This window comes from Gobio gobio, assembly GCF_949357685.1.
Source record: "Gobio gobio genome assembly, chromosome: 8".
NCBI lineage: Eukaryota > Metazoa > Chordata > Actinopteri > Cypriniformes > Gobionidae > Gobio > Gobio gobio.
Genome location: NC_137114.1, coordinates 24,297,119 through 24,319,002, shown reverse-complemented (window position 1 = coordinate 24,319,002; position 21,884 = coordinate 24,297,119). Strand labels below are relative to the sequence as shown.

The window sequence follows — 21,884 nt, the reverse complement described above, 5'->3', positions numbered from 1 at the left end:
AAGCAGACACGCACACTTTTCCTTGTGGCAGAGTGTCTGAGTTCTTCAGGTATTTGGAAATCGAAGCAATTCTTGCTGCTCGCCATTCACAAGTAAAAGATTTGGACTTTGACTTGTCAGCTGCACAAAATTTCAAGATCATTTGTGATTTATAGATTTCACATTTGGAAGACAGGCATATTACAAATGAGGCCTCAGCTGGATTAAGTCCATAGATATCGGCAATTCGGCATCAGTTCATATTTTTTAGAGGTCAACCGATAGTGGATTTTACCGATACCGATTACTAGGTTGGACCGCACTTGCCAATAACCGATTAATCGACCGATAGTTTTTAAAATGGATACTGGATAAAAAAACATCATTTAAACAGTGCTGAACTTTGAAAATGTGCTAAATAAAAAACATATAAATATGAATATTAAAATGAGAAGTTCTAACATAACGAATTCTTCAGAAAATTATTTAAACATTAAAATATTACAGGTCAAATTTGTTTCTTTACCTATAATCTAGAAACATGCATGTACATTTCATAGGTAACACTATGCAAGTCCCTATGCAACAAGGATGTGTTAGCTTACATGAACTAAAAGCATTATGCATATATTTTTTACACCATGTATTAATATGAGCAATACATTTGTAACTTTATCATTCATGTTAGTTCATAGTGCATTAACCAAGGTTAACAGATAAAAATTCAAACAATTTAATGTTGAAATTAACATACTAACGATGAACAATACTTCCACAGCATTTAATAACCTTGGTCAATGTTACAAATGGAATCTTATTGTTGAGTTACCATTTCATACAAATCCAAACAGTCTGCTTTTTTAGAAGGCGATTAACTAATAAAAAACGAATGCGCTTCTGCTTTGTTTATGTTTCTGTCGGCAGCATGATGATACAGTTTGCTTTCTCACATCACTCATTTTAAATACAACATTTGGGTCGGACTTGCGTGTGTTTTTAATCACATTGTTTTAACTGCTTAAGGTACTGCTATTAGCGTCCTCTCAGCCTCGTCGACAACACTGCTGTGTTAATGCAGCATCTAGTGAAGAAATTAATTACTTTATAATTATTTGGCGACAAGTACTGTAGTGTTCAGTATTCATACCGTTTCGCTGGCGTGTTTTAAACATCTGATGTGTCAGCTTTCTCTGTGCAGCGTGTTCTCTCCGTTCAGCGCGCAGCCTCGTGGTAATGTAAACAACACACGTGAGTTTTTTTTCGCCTCTAGAGGCCGCTCTCGTGCTATACCATGCCAACAGACCCTTCTCAGAGCCCTTGTACTATGTAATAACAGCTCACCGTCTCAGCCGCTCCAGCAACGGACGCAACACGGGAAAACTATCGGTGAGGATTTTTGCCGATAACCGATTGTTCCACCAATCAACTATTTGTGCCGATAATCGGCAAAACCGATGAATCGGTCGACCTCTAATATTTTTCACTTTCTCTGGCAAGCGGATGCGATGAGACCTGTTTTCCTGTTTTTTTTTTCATCGGCATAAAGTATGGAAGCTTATTTCCGACACGGAATAAAACAGTTTAAATGATAATTGCGACTTAAAATTCAGACTTTTTTTTGTGATTTGCGAGATATAAAAAACTCACAAATGCGAGTTATAATGTCAGAGTTGCAAGATATAAACTCACAATTGTGAGAAATATAGTCAGAATTACGCGATAAAGTCGCAATTACCCTTGAATTTTTTTATATTGGGTTTATATCTCGCAATTCTGACTATTTCTCGCAATTGCAAGTTTAAACCTTGCAATTCTGACTTTTTTTCTCACAATTCAAACTTTTTTTCCTTAATTTCAAGTTTGTATCTCGCAATTCTGACTCTTCTCAGAGTTGCGGAGGTTCTGCGTGCTACTCGTAAACAAAGAAGCTGACGAACAGCGGCCTTTTGAATCGGCTTTGGCCGCGACTCTGGAAGACTTGGAGTTAAGCTTTTCTTTGAGAAAAGAACGGCACTGAAGTCATTCTTAGGAAAATAAGTTATGTTCGAAGTTTTGCCTACCGGATACGGCGAAAGTCTATCAACTAACGTTAGCTCGGCATCACCTTCTTCTTTGCTCTGGTTGGTTGTGGCACTCATGGCGCTATCCAATTGTGTGCAGAGGGAATTTGAAAGACAACCGTTTATCCCGCCCTTCGGATTGAGCCCTGTCAATGGTGAGTTTCCAGACCCAACATCTTGATGTGGGTCTGGCTTGTCAGGCTATGCAATTGCGAGAAAAAAATCTGAATTGAGATAAAAAGGTCGCAATTATCTTTTCAATTGTTGTTGACTATTTCTGCGCAATTGCAAGTTTATATCTTGCAATTCTGACTTTTTTTCTTGCAATTTCGAGTTTATATCTCACAATTCTGACTTGTGTCAAAATTGTGAGATATAAACTCTTGCAGTTCTGACTTTCAACACAATTGCGAGTTTATGTCTTACAATTCTGAGAAAAAAAGTCGCAATTACCTTTTTTATTTTTTATTCAGTGGTGAAAACAAGCTTCCATAATAAAGCCTATGGCAAGCAACATTAAAGTAAAAAGTCAGTGTTATTAACCATCTCAAGTAAGAATTCTTCTATTTCTGTCAGTTTTATTGTGAATCTGGAAGCTGAATGAAATCATAAACTAGGGAACAGCACTGCTTATTTGCTCGGATGTTTGTGCCACTGAAATATGAGACAAAGATTGACATAAATCACAATGCACATACTTAGGAACAAAAAAACAACCTGTTTGTATTTCAACACTATTTTATTACAGAAGTGTAGCTATTGCCATTCCCTTCGCAATTATGTATATATTTTTTACATTCAATAAACACTGACGCTTTTTTTTTTCAAATGTAAAAAAGAATGAAGAAAAAAAAAATGAACGTACTGCAGGGCATAGCTGCCGTCTGATCATACGTGACTAAATGTACACGAAAAGCAGCATTGAGGTGCATTAACCTGAATATACATGTTTTATATTTTCAAAGATGTCATGGTGGAGCAACTAATGGACCAACATCCAATTATTTTCCTAATAAAAAAGCAATTTGTCACTTTAATATTAAAAAATGTAACTAATATAATGATGTCATAGACACGTGTGAAGCTTGCATCTTGCACAAGACCTGTCTGAAGATAACTATTTGATATCTATAGGCGCTTTTGACTAAAAAGTCATATTCAGTGAACTATGGTGTCAAATACTGAAGTATACAGATGATTAATTAAATAGATCTAAAAAATTAAATAAAAAAACAGCAGTATTTGAAACACCATGCACTGTAGTTTTATGAAATCATGCTGACATGTTTTTTTTTGTCTTTCCTTAATTCATTAAGAAAAAAATCTTGTTCATTGAGAAAATTACCTGCATCTTCCCTCCTCTAAGACATATTCATATGAGAATATATATATATATATATATATATATATATATATATATATATATATATATATATATATATATATATATATATATATATATATATATATATATATATATATATATATATATATATATATATATATATATATATACGGGTATAACTTGAATACTAGTGTAATATCCCTTCACAAATAACATGAATCTTTCATTTGTTGTAACTGTGCTAGTATTCATTCATTTTGGATGGGCGAGAAAGGGTCAGATATGTGCTCATTTTACTTTGACATAGAGAGTTTGAAGGATTTTATTTCCATAGTAATACACTGTATTATTTACTCAGTTTGACACCAAGGGAGAGAAAACAAACGTGAAAATGTGCGAAAATAACAAAGCGCTCCACAAACAATCCAAGAGTTTCAATGGTAAAAGAGTTTGGGATTTTTCCACTCACGTGCTCCAGACTCTAACCTGTTTAAATAGTTCAAAACATCTGTCCGGATAGAGGCCATTCGCCCTCCAGAGTCTTTCGCTGTGAGAAAACGGCATGCTGAAACACCCCATCCCCTTCAATAGCAACAAAAAACACCAAAGGAGCATCTAACGTAACTACACCAGTAAGTTTGTAGGTTTACACACTGCCATCATCCTCTGTCCATAAAGTGCTCTCTTTTGTCCTGGGGAATGACTGAAGGAAATGAGGGACAGTCTGAAAGTTTGTTTTGTTTTGAAACGGCCGGACTGTTCTTGTAGCCGTTTTCAGTAGACGTAGCCCTCATTGTACGGGTGCGGGTTGCAGTAGCCGCCCTCTTGAATGTACGCCATGTTCTCATCGAAGTGTGACAACGGCACGGTGTCTTCCTCGTTGATCTGCCGCTCCAGGTCGGTCTTCAGCACCGGACGCTGATTGTCGGGGAAAGCCATGGAGAACAAAGCCTCGGGGTCGCAGACAAACTTATACACGTATCTTTCACCTGCCACCTTTGAATCAAGAAACCAGAATATTACTATACATTTCCACAGTGTAAGGAAAATTTTAAGATGGTTTCACTTTTTTAATGATGACTTGCATTAAAAGAATTGCTGGGATGTTGACAGATAGCATGTCCATTAACTTTTAATACATAAAACATACAATGCGTATATTGTAGATGTTTTAGTGCTAAACTTTGTAGTTAATTTAAATACTCTTTCAGTGTGACAAAATCATTTTTCAAAGAAAAAATTTATATTAGGCAAAAAATTCAATTGTTTTAGGAGAACAAGGATTTTCTATACATTCAAGTCCAAATATTGATGTTTTAGTGTTGACCAGAAATGCCTATATTTGCCTAAATTATCTTTAAATGTTATAACTACACTACTGTAATAATACATCTGATTTTTTCATGTTTTTGAAATAAGTTTCTTATGCTTAGCAAGACTGCATTTATTTGATCAAAAAACAGTACATTTTTAAATATTATTGTAAATTAAAATAGCTGTTTTTAATTTTAATATCTATTAAAGTGTAATTTATTCCTGTGATGGCAAAGCTGAATTTTCAGCATCATTACTGCAGTCTTCAGTGTCACATGATCCTTCAGAAATCATTCTAATATGTTGAAAAAGCATTTGTGCTGCTTAATATTTTTTGTGTAAACCATGATACCTTTTTTCCAGGAATCTTTGATGAACAGAAAAGCATTTATTTATATATAAATCTTTAGCAACATTATAAATGTCTCTACTGTCAATTTTGATCAATATAATGCATAATATTTACTGACAGTGTATTCAAACTCTCAGACTTTAGCATTGTAGCTGAGAATTACATTTTCTTATTAGCATATAAAAGTAGCTTATTATGAAAAAAAGACCACTTATGCCAAAAGGACTGTGTTTGGAAAGTAGCTAAGCTAAATCTTTTGTGTATCAGCAGTGTTAGCTTAGCTTGTTAGTTTGCTTTACCTTTTGCATGATGCCTTTTTCATAATAGTAGCGCAGCGATCTGCTCAGTTTGTCGTAGTTCATTGCGGGTCGATTCTTCTGAATTCCCCAGCGTCGTGCCACCTTCGAAGCAAAGACAGTAAGTTGTTAAAAAAATTACATTCTGCAATAGCAAAAGTTTCTCTTAAACATTAGGCAAACATAAGACATTACACCCACTCAAGGACCCTTCTCAAAAACAAAGCACTGGTCGGCCTTCATCTTCCATTGGCCACAGCTGTGTACCCATGCCTCTAGTCAGAGATGTGTTCATTAGGAACAGCAGAGCGTGGCAGATGTTCCTGCACCTGTCCGCACGACCACCCACCTGTGCCCCCCTCCTTTTCAAATCTCCCTCTCGCCAATCTCCCAGAGCCCGGCGCTGTGGGCCTTTTTCACTCTACTGCGGCTCATTCACGCCTTGCACCCGCCCAACCAATCCCATCGGCCCCCAGTCACCTGATGGCATGAATGACTCCCCTGTTCCCTACAGCTGCCCTGTGGACCAACGCCAGCACGCACACACATAAAGCACTAGCGAGTCCCACTGTCGCAGACACTTTACACAAACACACCTCTGTCCTCACTTTTCAAACTCTGGCTATTTTGGAGAGTCAACATGTTGAAATATTTTGTTTTTTGGATGGACATGACAGACTGTTTTGAACAAACAAATGAAGAGCCTCCCTAGGATTCGTAATTTGCATATAAAGTGGAAGCACTTTAATTTTAGCAAAGATAATCAGATGACGATGTAAATAAGCAATATATAATATCATAAAATGAACCTTATAAAGCCTACTGTATAATATTTGATATGCAAAATTCAAAAGGCCTCTAAATTAAAGCCAAATCTACTACATGCCTTCTGTCGTATGATTGATAGTTTTACTTTTTTTAGCATGTAAAAATCCTTTTAATATAATTCTAAAAATGTCCACTTTCAGATCTTTTTTTATTTTTCATATTTTGTCAAAGTTTCATATTTTTTGTTATATTTCAAGATGACCACTTGATGGACCGAAGCAACTTAGGTTTCCTTGATTATTCAATCATATTGTTTTTTTTAGGAAAATCATGTTAAGCATCAAATATGATACATCAGGCTTGAGGAACATTTATTTGTACATCTCTCACTCATCATTGTATTGCATTGCATTCTTATTATTTTGACTATTATTAAGTATCTCATTGGTTTATATTACATACTATATGATCCATAAAAGCCTGATGTATCAAATGTGATCCTAAAATAACATGACATTTTTTTTAATATTTTGCCTAAAAAAAACAAAATAAACGGTTGGATTTTGAAAAATATGACAGGGTTATATTATTTGTATTATTTTTGTATTAATTAATTTTTAAAAAAAAACGTTTATGCTCTGAAGTTTTATTAAACACAACTGAACATTTTTGAAAAATAAAATCTATTTTCCCTGCTGAACGAGACCACAACACCGCTTTTTAAAGCTCTGCAACTATCTGCACTGTTCAAGAGGCCACATAAAGATACAATCTTGGTTGAAAAACTATGTTTAGACTAGTTATATTACCTCCTCAGGCTCAATGAGTTTAAACTCCATGCCCCGGCCTGTCCACGCAATGAAGTGTGAGTTTGAGGGGTCATCCAGTAGGGCGACTAAAAACTGCCAGAGCTGCAGCGAACCCCGTCTCTGATAGGTTGGGCCTTCTCGGTACAGCCCCGCCTCCTGCTTTATGTCGCCTGTGGGTGGAAAAATGAAGAAATCATTAGGTGTGTTTGATTTGAAACGTCACTATTGTGAGAGCAGACAGCTCCGTATGCTCTCTAAACGCTCTCGCGGTACTTTAATGTCATACACTGATCGGTCTGCACAGCCCTGTTTCAAGTATAACACACCTATTAGCTCTCATAGCCAAATCCCATAATGCCTAGGGGCAAGACATGGTGAAGCTGGGCATAAAAAAAGTATCCTTCACTATAAAAAGGAGACCAATGGTGCCGTTTTAGATAGATAAAGTTGTAAATTATGTTACATATGTGGTGGCTCATAGTCTGACTGTACTGTATATGACTGTGTAGTAAAGAGTCAACTTATTAAGAAATAATAATTACCTCAGCACATAATTATTTATGATAACTTTTAAAAAGATAGATAGATGAATAACTTACCTTCCGCCTTCTCAGGCACTACACAAGTGTCGTCATAGAAGTGCCTTGCAACTTTGTCGAACATACAGCCTTTGAAAAAAAAGAAGAAATTGTTATACATTAAATAAAACGTTTAAATAAGACGCATTAATGAACAAAAACAGCAATATAAGATAGTTACCCTCTGTTCTGTTACTGTGCGCCAGATATCCCTCTTGTCTAAGATATACAGAGTGACAGCTAGGCACTTCTGAAAAAGAAAAACAAAACAAAAAAGCATTTTAAATATGCATAATAAATCATGCATTGGTTTTAAAACCTAAAAAACATGATTTATTTATTTGCCTTCATATTTCCCCTGTCACAGACATTGCAAAAAAAAGCATAACATCCCATTTTCATAGTCAGAGTCAAAACACTATGGACAAAAGATTTGTGACGATTAACCGCAGCGGATGCCTTGTGCTCCGCGTCAGTCATGTTGTTTGTTGGAGCTGCGATTCAATCAAAGCAAAGCAAGACAGCCTAAGTGAATGCTCCATAAAACATCTAACCCTGTTCATTTGGACCTATAAAGATCTCTCAGGGTTTCATTCAAGTAATGGGCCTGTCGAGGAAATTACCGCTGATTAAATTAGCCGCTGACTGCCCAGTCCTTACATAGCTCACAACAAACAAGCTCCTTTATGAGGCAGGATAAATTCTTCTAAATGGCTGGGAGGAGATGCAAAACATGTCGATGATCCCCTCCACCGATGTAAAGAAGCAATGCGGACAAATCACTCACTCATGAAGCTTTCATCACTTCTAATTTATAGATAATAGTTAGACAGTATATTCGATGTTCATACTCAATGTGAGTGACAAAAAGGTTTTAAATACCACTAACAATTATTTAGGAATTGTCAGAGTATACATTTTGTATTAATATAATTTTGACAAAGTAAACAGAAAATGCCAGAGTATTACTGTTATTATCCTCAGGTTACGTTCTACAGATTCACATAATCCACAGGAAACGGCTGAGAAGCAGCGCTGCGTTCTCTCCTGACAGGCTGCTGCAGTCCAACTCCATTTTTTATGAATGAAAACCAAAAGCCTCTTCATTCATGCCAGAGCTGGGCCGACAGCCTGAGGGCCCCTGGGGGAGAGATTAGGGGCCCCTCTCCTTTCCAGCCAGGCCCTCAGGAAATGAGATCAGACCCAAATTTCCTAATAATACACTAATTCTATCAATCTCCCCATCCCTAATAAAGTTGCTATCTGGCTGTCTCTGCACCCAAAAGAAAACAAAAGGAAAAAAAGAGCGTTTCCTCTTAGATTAGTGAAGTACATACCGCTTCCATCCCCTACAAATTATGCTTTTTCTATTTTTTTTCCCGATCTATTTTTCTGTTTAATTATTTACACTGCCGTTCAAAAGTTTCGGTATGCTAAGGTCTTTTTAATGTTTTTGAAAGAAGTCTCTTATGCTCACCAAAATCAGTAGAATTGTATTACAATTTAATATATAATACATTAAAATGTAATTTATTCCTGTGATGAAAGCTGAATTTTCAGCATCATTACTCCAGTGTCACATGATCCTTCAGAAATCATTCTGATATGCTGATTAGCTGATCAAGAAACATTTCTTATTATCAATGTTAAAAATTGTTGTTTTATGGAAACATTATAGTCAGAGCAATTTAACGAAGTCAGCATGTAAACATATGGAAACAGAACTCGCCTGAGTCGTAGGTGAAGTCGCGGGGCTCTTGTTTGATCATCATGGAGTGAGGGTACGTCTGGGGAAGAGGCGCCCCCACCATGGCAGGATGCTCGAAGAGGGGGTCGGCGTACTCCTGCTTGAACCCCTGAGGAGGGAAGGGGATGCTGGGTTCCGACATCTGTCTGTGATACATGGGTCGTCCGTCCCGCGACATCGAAGGAGATGGGAACGAATGACACGGCTCCGACAACTGCCGCCGAAATCTGAACAAAACACTGAATAGAATAAGTATCGCACATAATCTATCTATCTATCTATCTATCTATCTATCTATCTATCTATCTATCTATCTATCTATCTATCTATCTATCTATCTATCTATCTATCTATCTATCTATCTATCTATCTATCTATCTATCTATCTATCTATCTATCTATCTATCTATCTATCTATCTATCTATCTATCTATCTATCTATCTATCTATCTATCTATCTATCTATCTATCTATCAGAAGTGTTTTGTAATTGGCAGTACCTGTGGTCCATGGGGTAAGCGCTGTCAGGGAGGGGCTGTGGGGGTGCGAGGTGAGGGTACGTCCTGTCTGGTTTCGGGGTGGGGGCGGCAGTGGGAGACACATGCTGGCCAGGGGACACGGGCGTGCTGCAGGGGGTAGACACTGGGCTGGAGGCCTTCATTCCCGAGGGATGCTTCTGCTCGTAGGCACTGGAGACACCAGGGAACAAGAGCAGTTTAAGTTAGTCTTTCCTGAGGGCCTTTCAGGCTACAGAGATTATTATGAGACTGCGCTAGACTTTATTGCTGGTAAATTAAAAAAATTAAAAAAACATAAACGCTAAAGCTTCTTGTCTGCAGCGTACTGTATAATGCATGCTTAACCGGTATTTCGAAATCTGGCTGGAGATTAGGTCACATGATCTTTTAGAAATCATTCGAATATGCTGATTTGCTGCTCAGGAAACATTTATTATTATTATCAATCAGTGGAGCTGCTTACATTTTTCTGTGTTACATTATAACTATCTTTACTGTCCTTGCTCAATAAAAATATTTTTTTTAAAAGCCCAGAATTTGGAACAGTAGTGTATAAATGACCTCTGTTCAAATAGTTCCATAATCAAACAATTAAAAGATCCACATCTATTCCTATCCACCCCTCGCATCAAACAATCGACAAGGTGCTAAAGATGAATCATCTGATGAACCTTGACGCAATTACGCTCCATTCAGAAACATTAAAAGACAAGGAAGGAACAGACTTCTATGGGGCTTGACAATCTGCAAAACACCTCTGAAGAGAACATCATTATCACAGAGGTTGTTGGTTCAGCTTGAGTGCCATCTGCAATGTGAGGGCAGGTTGGCTCCTCCAGCGAAATAAAACATCCAAGTGAAATGTCATAAATTTAAAATCAAATCAATAGGAAGATGACTGTAACCAAGCAACCGTGTTTGCCGTAGACGCTTGTCCAAGTGGAAAAGCCATTTATTGCACTTAATGCACCGTAGCGTAATTTCTTGTTTTTCTTTTGTGTGTGTGTGTTTTCTTCCCCCTTTCCAATTTCAGGTGGAACTCATTCAAGTCATTTCGAACAGCACCTGCGGTACAGTTGCCTCTGAGTAAATAACTAAAGGAAAACTATCATTATTGTGCATTTTTTTTCTATATATCTTTAAGACTATTCTTGGCTCAAGCTTTTCAGCTTGAGCCAAGAACCCATCTGCTTCAGAGTTGCTCTGTCAAATGAACGTCTGTGCTTTTTATTCAGTCTTTAGTCACTTTTAAAAGGTGAAACACACACCCACCCTAACACCTTAGTGTCTGAGGTGAATTTGTGCTGTATACGAACCATTAAAAAATTCAGCGTTGCGAACATTGTGATTAACAAAAGCAAAATTTGCATTCAGAAATTAGGGTTTTTTTTCCCACAAAACATCTGTAATTAGAAAAATAACACACCCTAAATTGATAAATAATGGATAAAAATAGTTTGTTAAATGGTATCTTATGAATTGCAAATGCATGTAGACATATTCGGCCCATTTATCACTTAAATCTCTCACACCAGCTGCTGAGGCTGAATTTGTAAACCAAAATATGGTATGTTAGCATCTATCCTGACAGCTGGAAGTATAAAGTTTAGAGTTGATTTTCGCTGCTTTAGTGCAAAAACACTTATGGGTTCTCGGAGATGTTTCAGTCTAGCATGTCTAGCATTGGTCTTGTTACTACCGGTATTTCAATGCAATCTGTATACAAGTCATACAACATTTTCCCGCTATATACAAGATTTTATTCTTTAAAAGAACAATAGTGTGTGTGGGAATGTGCACTGACGTACCTGATGTTATACAGGCACTTCTCCCCATAGTGGAGTCTGAAGGGCCTCTCCTGACTGCAGGCTGAGCCCAGATCAGTACATGGACTGTGGGGCTCTCTCTTTATCCTCAACTGCAGCCCGTGGAACGCCACTGAGAAAGAGAGAAGCGTACAGATGTTTAAACAGAACAATAACAGTGAACATATTTCCAATAAGATCCAGCAAGTGCTGCAGTCACTTTCTTGCTCACGCATGGCATCTGCAGATGAAGATGAGGTGACCTTACGATGTCTACCTTCTTTTATATATATTCAACAAACAGAAAAAAATCATTTGATTTATGTTTGTGTGCGTAAAAGTTGGTGTTTTCACCAAAGGTTTCTTGCACTAAAAACCTAAAACAAGCGCTCCCATAAACAAGGACAGACACATTTGTAATAAAATACTTTAATACAAATCTGCCTTCAATTTAGTAACCATATTCAATAAAAAAACAAAATTAAATGGACATTTCAGTAAGTTCTCAATATACACAGGAATGACAAGACTTGCTAACAAAGTTTGGAACTAAGTTCAATAGTGTTACAATTTATTTTTTATTTTTTATTTCTGCTTACTTCGAATGGCAATCTGAATCAAAATAATACTTTAAAACTGTATAAATAAGAAGAACTCTTTTTTTATTCGATTTGTGCGTATATAAAAAAAATATCGGTAACACTTTACAATAAGGTTTTAACATTAGTTAACATGAACTAACAATAAACAATACCTCTTCAGCATTTATTAATCTTAGTTAAAACTCAGCATTTACTAACATTATCACAGGTTAATAAATGCTTTAAAAATTTATTGCTCATTATTATTAGTTCCTGTTGATGCATTAACTAATGTTAACAAATGACACCTTATTGTAAATTGTTACCAAAATATCAATGTCTAAAGTCCAAAAACTTAGTTGTAATTTATTTGGCAGTCTTCTGAAATTTTAAATGGTCTTGTTAGGATGTGTCCTTGTTCATGATAGTGGATTCTAAAATAGCACTACAGATGAATAATTTATACTTGAGAAGACTTCTTGACGGACCATATTAAGAAGCACGTAGACAGACGAAGAAAAAAATATATGGCATAATTGATTTTACGCAAAGGAATACGAGTAAACGAATCAATACAAAATCTGTTAGCATCACAGGACGTCATACATGCAGGATGTCATTCCAGGATTGCAACAATTACACATGCATTGATTGGTGTTAATGGACAACATTTTCAAGAAGTCGTTTATGACATTTACTGCCATTTTTAGTATTCTTGCAATTTATGAGATGCATTTAAACCCCCTTCTGTATGTTAGATGTCAACTGAAGTGGGCAACACAGGAACAAGAAAGCTTTGACTAAAATAAAGAGCTCTGAACAAAAGGACGTCATGGTGAGTAATATTCATTCCTCATATCTTAGCTTATGCAAAATATTCCCAAATTATTTCCATAAGTATGACATTAACCAAACATTCATGTTCCATTCTGCAAAAAGTGATTTTTTTTCCCTTTAAAGAGGCGCTCTAATAGATTTGACTTTGTCGGATTCTATGCTAAATTTAGCAGATCACACTAGGAGAACATCTTTTCTCCACAAAAGCCCATTCATAACACTAGCGAATACCATTTTCACTGCACCCTGTGTTACGTAAAAAAACCAAGTGTTTCTAAGTTTCATACTGTGTCTTTTTTTTTTTCCTGTGCTGATGGTCGTGTGTTTTCTCACCCTTCTCTCTTTCTCACTCTCACCTCTTCGCTGACTGTTACTCGCTGATAATAGATTCAGTCACACCTTCTTCTTAAACACTCTGGGCTTTGAATTACGATGGCCTTTACAAAAGGGCAAATAACTAAAATATAATCACTGCTTGATCACACTTACCCAGGCACAAATCACTATTATAGTTAGTGTTTTTACAGTAACAACAGCTTTTCTCTTAACAATTCCAATATTTTAATAATATGTACACTACCATTCCAAAGTTTGGATTGTTCTTTATGTTTTTGTCTTTTCATTTATTTGATCAAAACTACAGCAATACTGTAAAATATTATTTCATTTAAAATAACAGTTCTCTCCTTTAATATAGTTTAAAATGTAATTTATTCCTGTGACGTCAAAGCTGAATTTTCAGCATCCAGTCTTCAGTGTCACATGATCCTTCAGAAATCATTCTAATATGCTGATTTGATGCTCAAGAAACATGAAATAGAAATATTTTGTAACATTAAAAAGTCTTTACTGTTACTTCTAATCAATTTAATGCATCCTTGCTGATTAAATATTTCTTTTAAAAAAACAGGAAAAAAAAAAAAATGTACTGACCCCAAACGTTTGAACGGTAAAATTAAACAGTGTACACTTTTATATTTAAAAAAAATTGAATCATACAAATTATTTCACAAACAACCCCCTTTATCAGGCCACACATCTAGTGCGCAGCAGTTTCAGAGTGTATTTTTTTTCTTGCCGTGTAATCCCTGTATTTCCAATTTCTGGGTGTTTTGTGGGAATGGACCACATGAAACGGAAGTGATCCACTGGCATTGCCGACTCAGACCCATATGGGAGGGCCAGGATGCCCGTTCAAGAGCCCAACCGCCATGCCCTCGCACTACCTCCATCTGCCCGTCCCTCCTCTCCTCCCCACCCTGCCGACGACGCCAGCTAACACTCTGTGCTTTGAACCGTTTTGCTTAAATATGCATTTCAGAATGGAATAATCATTGCTAACTATTATTTAAATTCTTCACAAAAAGAGTGTTAAGTTTCATGTAGAAAATAAGGTCACGAAAGGTTCCTTTTGTGACATTTCACTTCACGTTTGTCATGGTCTACACCCACAATAAGGTCTAGCTCCGACTGAGAAAGGAATACAGGACAATAGGCCATTATCAGCAAACACTAGTATATTTTATGTGCCTAATGAGCTTGAGTTCTCTAGAAAGACAAAGCCCCCCTTCTTCTCCCCTACATCCTCTGTAGCAGAGTCTGTTTTGGCTCCTCTTTAAGACATAAGCTGGACTCGCTCCCCACTGTGCCTCATTCAGTCCATGCCACTTCCGACACTGGCACCGGCTCTGCCACGACCACTGCGCGCCAACTTTACTTCCTATGCCCATTTAAAGGCCTATTGCTTCTGGCTGCACTCGCTGAGAAGGTACACAACCTAGAGAACACACGCCGTTCGCGCGCTCTCTCTGTTTATTCACAGAAACAACAGCGGCGAACGACAACGTGTCGTAAACAGCGAGCTAAAATTTCACACTAAATCATCAAAATTGAGCATCGTATTTTAGTCAGGCCTTTCTGCAGTGTGAGTTTTTGAGATACACTCAAGACATATAAACGCAGGTATTATTTCATACATTTAAGAGCCAGAGTAAAAGAAAAAAGGTCACACTTACAGTTTTCACTCTGAAAGTCAGGAACAAACTGCTCATCATTGTCAGGAACTTGAGCTGGGAGGAAAAAGGAGAGAGAAAAGGGTAAATAAACACAGATTTCTCCTTGGTAATCATTATATTTGGTTTCCACAAGTCGAGCTAACGCAATCTGTCCTCTAATAATCGCTTAAACGAGTAATTTCCTCTAATAATCCTCTGTAATTGAAACACTAATGATTTGAAATTCTCAGGCCAACCCATGAAGACATTTATTGGTTGAAAACAGAGAAAACATATCCTCTAATTATGTCAGTAATTTAATTTCAACTTCATTTGTTGGACAAAGCAGGCGTGTGAAACACATCCTAAATCTGTCTCCGCCGTTCGCTCGAACATCCAGCAAACGGAAACTCGCCGATACATGTGCATCAGACCAGGCAACCACATAAGACACCTTGCCTTGTGATCCAATGTGCTTTGCAACTACACCGTGTCTTCATAAGGATAGCCATGCAGCGAGAAAACACCTATTGTTCACACTGTCTAATTGGGACACATCCCCGCTGGTGAAAGCACCTGTACCTGCCGCGACGGCTGCCGTCCAAACAGAGCACGTTCCCCTACCTTTCCCTCTCTCATATAATGCTAAAATAATGAAGCCTTCATATGGAGCTCAATTAAGCACATTCATGTTTATATCACACACGTTAGAAAGACCTGTTGTTTATTGCTTGTTAAACTCGACACAAAGGCACACCGTGGCGGAGGAGTGCGCGAGACCTCTCTGCACGGGGCTATTAGCACATTTATTCCTCTGCGCTAAAATTGGATTTTCATTTTCACAACAACAGTAACAAGTCGCAACATGCACAATCAACATTTGCTTTGTGTAAGGCAACACGTTACGCTCGGCTACTAGGCTTTTCGGCTTTTCTTTTTGGAAATGGGGTGGACCTTTAGCGTTTCCTCACGTCTGTGTAAATTGTAATGCACTCACTTCTAATGTCAATATGGGAGAATTTGTTAAATATTATAAATGAGCTGCCAGAAGGCTTACATCACAGTAGTTTTAAGTCAAAACTCCCATTCAAACAAGATTCAACTGTATAATGAAGGTAGATTTTAACTGGAAAGTTGATAAATACATTTTTTTTTGTTCATAGATGTCAGGTAGGGGCAAGTTGTCATGTTTTAAATGTTATAAATGTAAACGATTTATTCATAGGCTAAAAATTATTTAATTTAGCTGTTTCAAGAATTGTTTATGTTTCAAAATGATTTTATTGTTTGAGTGAAACCTGCCATTAAGCATTTTTTTCTGGCAAAAAAAACAAAACTTAAATTTTATTAAAATGAGCAATTTGTTGTTGAAAATTACTTATTTTGATGAGTTAAAGCAAAACAGGTAAAAACATATGTTGTCAACTTATTGATCATATCATTTTTCACAGAGTAACAACAGGTCAACATGTCTCAATAAACTGTATCTCAATACACAATAAAGGTTAAAACTGAATTTTATGGTCTTGTCTATAACTCAATACACAAACTATAAAACATGCGCCTAAGGCCATACAGTTCTTCGCGAATCAGGGCCAATATATCTTTATAGTTCTTGCCAGTGTTTTGGGTATTTGAAAAGGCGAGTCGAGTACAACCGTAGCAGACGTTTTACTGGTTAAACTCAACAAGAAATATCACCGCCATCTCCCTCACTGGTAGCGAAGTAAACCCATTCAAAGAGATATTAAACAATACCCTCCCTAGATCAGAACAGACTGGAGCAGGAAAGAAACACCAAGAGCATTAAGAGTCAGAAAAGTAGCGTAAACATCAGTTAAACAGAGAAAAGAAAGACTGAGCTGCAGCCAGTATTCTCAGCGGGGTGAATGAGTCAACCTGTGAATGGGACAGCTGATCCCAGCGCCACTCCTGAGGCTAGCTAAGGTGTTGGAGCATGTCCATCAGTTAAAGAAAAAAAAAAAAGACAAGAGCAGAAAAGAGACAAACTGCAGCACCAGGCCACATAAAGACACACGTAGAGACTCGCAATCACTTCTCTCTGCAAAAGATGCCGAGAAATCAAATAAAAAGTCACACCATTAAAACCATCCTGGGATGAGATATTCAGTGAGTCTTTTTGAAGTTTTCTAGATGTAATAAGTGACTGTCACCTGTCTCTGGCCAAAATGACACATGTATGTCAAATGACGAGCCATCAGCTCTTTAGTCTACGCTGCCGGAAACACTGTCCGTCGCTCATACGTCTTCCTCTTCTTTCCAATTACCTGAGCTAATAAATCTCTGAAATGAAACCGCTAGGTCTTCGTTTGGGTTCTAATGGACAGGAAGTCATATATTAAATCTATCTGCGATTTATCTTGAATCTTTGGGCGCCGCGGCTGATGGATGTAAGACAGGTTGAATTGTACTCCTCACTGTAATATCTACTGCAGCGACTACTTTTTCCCCTGCCGGATACACTAAAATATTTAAGTCATGTCTTATTCTTTTAGAGGCCCTGGGGTGGATTTGGCATAATCAAACCCGCGACAAGGACAGTAAAGTCCGAAAATCTGTTCTAAAGCGTACTTTTAATTTTAAAATCCACGATTATACTGCAAGCATTTTTAAATATATTAAAGAAAGCGGTCTATTAAAAATTGAGATTCTCTTTCCTTATGAAGGTGGGCAAATCCTATTTAGACGGATCATTTCCTTATATTATAGATGTTTGGCTTTAAATACACACAACAATGTCCTGTGCAACATCATATTTCAGTCAAGTTATTAGATGTTGGTTAAGTTGCATTAGTTGGGCTTTCATGTGGCATGTCTCATATCAAACATTCAGTCACACAAGACAGATTTAGTGTGATCAATAAACAGACTCACACACACACACACACACACACTCATCTTGCTTTCTTCTTTTTGTCCAAAGCGCATGCAAATGCATTCCATAAGCTGAAAGGCAGTCATGATTTTACAAATGCAAGGCGCTGGAATCGGTTTTACAAACTGCTTTGCATGATTTTCAGCTGTCCAACTTCTTTGTTTTTTTCCCCTTCCCAATTTGCAACCAAACTGCTTTTTTCAATGAACAGACGGAATGTTATGTCTACTATGATTTGTGACTTATATTTTCAACTTTTACACAACTTAAATTAATTTATTACAATAATACAATCCTGCAAAGCTTATTTAAATTGTGCTAAAAATAAAATCATCACACTATAATTGCCACCAATTATATATATTTAAAAAAATGAAAAAAAGTTATGTCACTAGAGACTGATAAACAGTTAAACAATATACATTTTTACACGTATAATCAATTTTGTTTTCCTAAATGTCCAACATTTTAGAAAATCCAGCAAAATCATTCACTTTTTGCAGTCTGAGATTAAGCTTAGAGAACCAAAAAAACTACTTTTGAGTTATATTTGCAACATTTTGCAGCAACAAATACACCAAAAAAGTGTTAACGGTAACACTTTACAATAAGATCTCATTTGTTAACATTAGTTAAAGCATTTACTAACATGAACTGACAATATTTGACAGCATTTATAAACCTTTGTTAATGTTAGTTAATAAAAATGTTCACGTTCATGTTAGTTCACAGTGCACTAACTTTCAATCTTAAAAATGTATTAGTAAATGTTGAGATAACATTGACTATAATCACAAAATTCTGTACAAGCATTGCAGTTAACTAATGTTAACAAATGAAACCTTATTGTAAAGTGTTACCGTCTCGAAACTTTCAAGACAAGAACAATTGTTAACATCAAAACTGCGAGTTTGCCATTTAGAATTAAACATAACATTGTCAGATTTTTTTTTTTAATCAATTTAAAATATTTCCCAACACATCTACAATCAACCAAAGAGGGAACCATTTACTAACCTAAAGGTCGGTGCTGCAAGCAAGGTGGGAAGAAGACACTCGCGCTTAACTCCTGAAGCATCACGTTTGTGTTAAACCACAACCAGCAAGTCTTGCCATGAGAAAGAAAAAAATTGCCAAAAGAAACCAAAAAAAAAAGTTAGGGGGAGAAAAAAATGAAGCGGTAAAAGCTGAAGCACAGGAAGCGATCTAGCGTCAATCCATTTCTTTAACAAAAACAGTTTAAAAACAACGAAAAAAAGAACTTAAACCACTATATGAGGAGTATCAGACGCAAAAGAGAGGGATAAGAAAAGGAAACCGAGTGAGGGAGAGAAGGTGTGCGCGCGTGTTCGAGAGAGAGAGAGGTGGCAGAGTTGGTGGCTCGTCTGCCTCAGCTCCTGCCAAAAGCGGACGAGAGGAGAAGAGAGTGAGCGAGACTGCAAGTTCTTCTGGTAATTTGTGATGACACTCAAAGTAGAACCTCCTCGGTCTCCCCCTAGACTCCTGCTCTTCTCAAGCACTAATGTATGCATGACACACCAAGTGCCTTCGCTACAGATGCATTAATTGGACTGCAGATTAGGTCTGTAACTTGAGGCATATTTGCTCCCCTCCCCCAAATCTGCCCCCATGCACGCTCTCTCCTCTTCTTCAGCTTTGAAACAAAAGCTCGATCAACAACCAGCGAGACTGAAGCAAACAGACCAGAGCTTACCTTCTGCGAGCCAGGTCTCCTGAAGTTGACTGAGATCTTGAAACAGCTCTAAAACAAAGACAGCAGAGTTTGAGCCGGTGAAACAACAGGTACAAAAGCTTTAATTATGAGTTTTGACACCGGGCGCAATCTCGATCCCAGTCTCAAAGCCCTCTGAAGACCGAGGCGAGCGCTGCTGATTGAGATTTTAAAGCCCTGAGTGCAGGTGGCAACGAGCGATATTGCATTTTGCAAGATGTTAAGAAGGCGTGAAATGAACATTGTCTTTTTCACCCACACCTGAGTGCTTACCCTCTGTGTCCAACGCCAGGGCAGAGTTAATGAATTTTCTTTTCCTGTCCTTCGCCGGTCTCGTGTTGGACGTCTTTCCCCGAGGATTCTAAGCAGAAAGCAACAGATCAATTTTCTCAAATTGAAGATGGAGTGTGTTGAGCTCGCTTTTGGAAAGAACACACAACTTCAGCTCCACTTGTTATACGAGGGTTGACATATTAGTGGCACTTTTGACCTGTTGAAAATCTTTTAAAAACATTTCATCATGTCCTGGAGTAAAAGGTCTGATCGTGGCCTCGATTAACCCTCAAGTTTTGATGATTTGTAATGGTAATGACAATTTTTGGTTTTTAGAGTAAAAAAGTTGGATAAGTCTTGGACATCCTGAAACCAACAAGTTAGCCATCAATCAATTTTTTTTTTTAATATAGAAAATGATCAAATACTGACACCTATAGTTTAAGTTCTAAAAGCAAGTTTTCACAGGATTATTTGTATTCTTTACACTTGCACTCTGGCAGATATGTGCTTCTCTGTCACTTCACATTTCCATCATAAACAAATATGTCAAATGTCTGATGTGACTCTGAAAGCAGAATACCTTGTTTTAAAAATGTGAACTGAAAAAAAGTGCCAAATAGAATTTCCCAGATTTTAACACACTTTAAATGTCTTCTAGGGCAACTTAAAAGCCCAACAACATACATAAATTCTGGCATGCAAGTCATCTAATACGCCATATTAATATTTACAGCTCTTATAATCTTATGTTTTAAACTATCAGGTTGAAGTGAAGAATCACGCACATAAACATGTCTGTACAGCCATGTCACGTTACGCGTTAATCAAAAACGCTGATACTCGTCATTCAATCAATTAAATGACAGATATATATTTACAATCACTAATTTACCTTCATCAGACTTACATGAGATCTTATGAAAGGCACTTGTTGGTCGTAAAGTCCGTCCATTCTGCAGCGGTATGACTGTGAGCGCGCCGTCCGATCACCCTTTGAAGTAGGAGACTGACTTTAAGCGATTTATTGGAACATGAACTGCTGCGCGCTGAAGCGCAGTCAGCGGCTCCATTCATAAACAATAACTTTCATTTGACTGACTAGCTACATGCTGGCTATTATGAAACCGACGCTAAACGCAGCACAACCGTGACACTTTATGGATAAAGTTGCTAGTGCCCTAATGTAAATATGTTGCGGTGCTGCGCGCGCGTAATGCGGCGAGCCGATCCTCCGAAGGGACTGTACTTTTGGAAACACTTTTTTTCCCCTGTTTCTAGTTACGTTTTACTGAAACGTCGACGGTGACTGAGAACTTAAAGCTTGCACTCACCCCAGTAAATGCACCGCATGCATTCATGGATGTGTCGCCGGACTGTATGAGAAAAGCGCTCTCGTGTCTCTCCTCCGCGCTCAAGTAAACACACACTCGCTGCATGCTGCTCCAGGGGCCTCCCTTCAGAAACAGCCGGCGCCCCGCTTCCCATTGGCTGCCACTGTCCTCCGCCGGATCAGATTTCCACGCGTCAATCAAGAGCCTATTTCACCGTTCCTTCATTAAAATATGCAAAACTGATATTGCAATTATAAGGTGTTTATTTATGAGAAACACATAACATCATTATAATCTCTCTTGTGGCTAGATGTTTTGGAAATGATGTGCATGGACGTGCACACAATCATTGTATCCCGTTCACAATGCTTACAAACGACCTCACAGTTTTTGACAAGCTGGGGAAAAAAAAACTTTCAAAGACTAAAATAAACACGCATATGCTTAGATTAGACACAGATTCCAGATTGGTTTGTTATTCGTAAATCTCTCTTTTTGATCATTTAATGCAGAGGTTCTCAACACGGGGACCGTGGCCCCCTAGAGGGCCTCAGCTAAATTCCAAAGGGGCTCTGAGATGACTTCAAAAGGAATAAAAATAAGTAATACAATTTGTATGAAACAAATAGCTTATATTAATTGATATTAAATAAGTAAATACATTAT

General features: G+C 37.4%; 1 protein-coding gene across 3 annotated transcripts; it reads right to left on the bottom strand.

The window, feature by feature from the left end:
• Window positions 1-3,679: 3,679 nt before the first annotated feature.
• On the bottom strand, window positions 3,680-21,334 carry etv1 (ETS variant transcription factor 1; the record flags this gene model as incomplete). 3 transcript variants are annotated; one of them, XM_079823154.1, is made up of 13 exons in its annotated part: window positions 3,680-4,380; window positions 5,350-5,451; window positions 6,924-7,093; window positions 7,523-7,591; window positions 7,683-7,751; window positions 9,231-9,487; window positions 9,749-9,937; window positions 11,575-11,704; window positions 15,005-15,058; window positions 19,594-19,641; window positions 19,885-19,972; window positions 20,795-20,878; window positions 21,219-21,334. In XM_079823154.1, 13 exons carry the CDS (start codon window positions 21,321-21,323, stop codon window positions 4,159-4,161), a joined length of 1,587 nt encoding a protein of 528 aa, XP_079679280.1. In that variant the 3' UTR covers window positions 3,680-4,158. The 3 variants fall into 3 exon arrangements, with proteins under 3 accessions (XP_079679280.1, XP_079679281.1, XP_079679282.1); XM_079823155.1 differs by lacking the exon at window positions 21,219-21,334 and having other exon boundaries at window positions 9,231-9,475; window positions 20,795-20,839; XM_079823156.1 differs by lacking the exons at window positions 20,795-20,878; window positions 21,219-21,334 and adding an exon at window positions 18,897-18,987 and having other exon boundaries at window positions 3,690-4,380; window positions 19,885-19,966.
• Window positions 21,335-21,884: the final 550 nt, after the last annotated feature.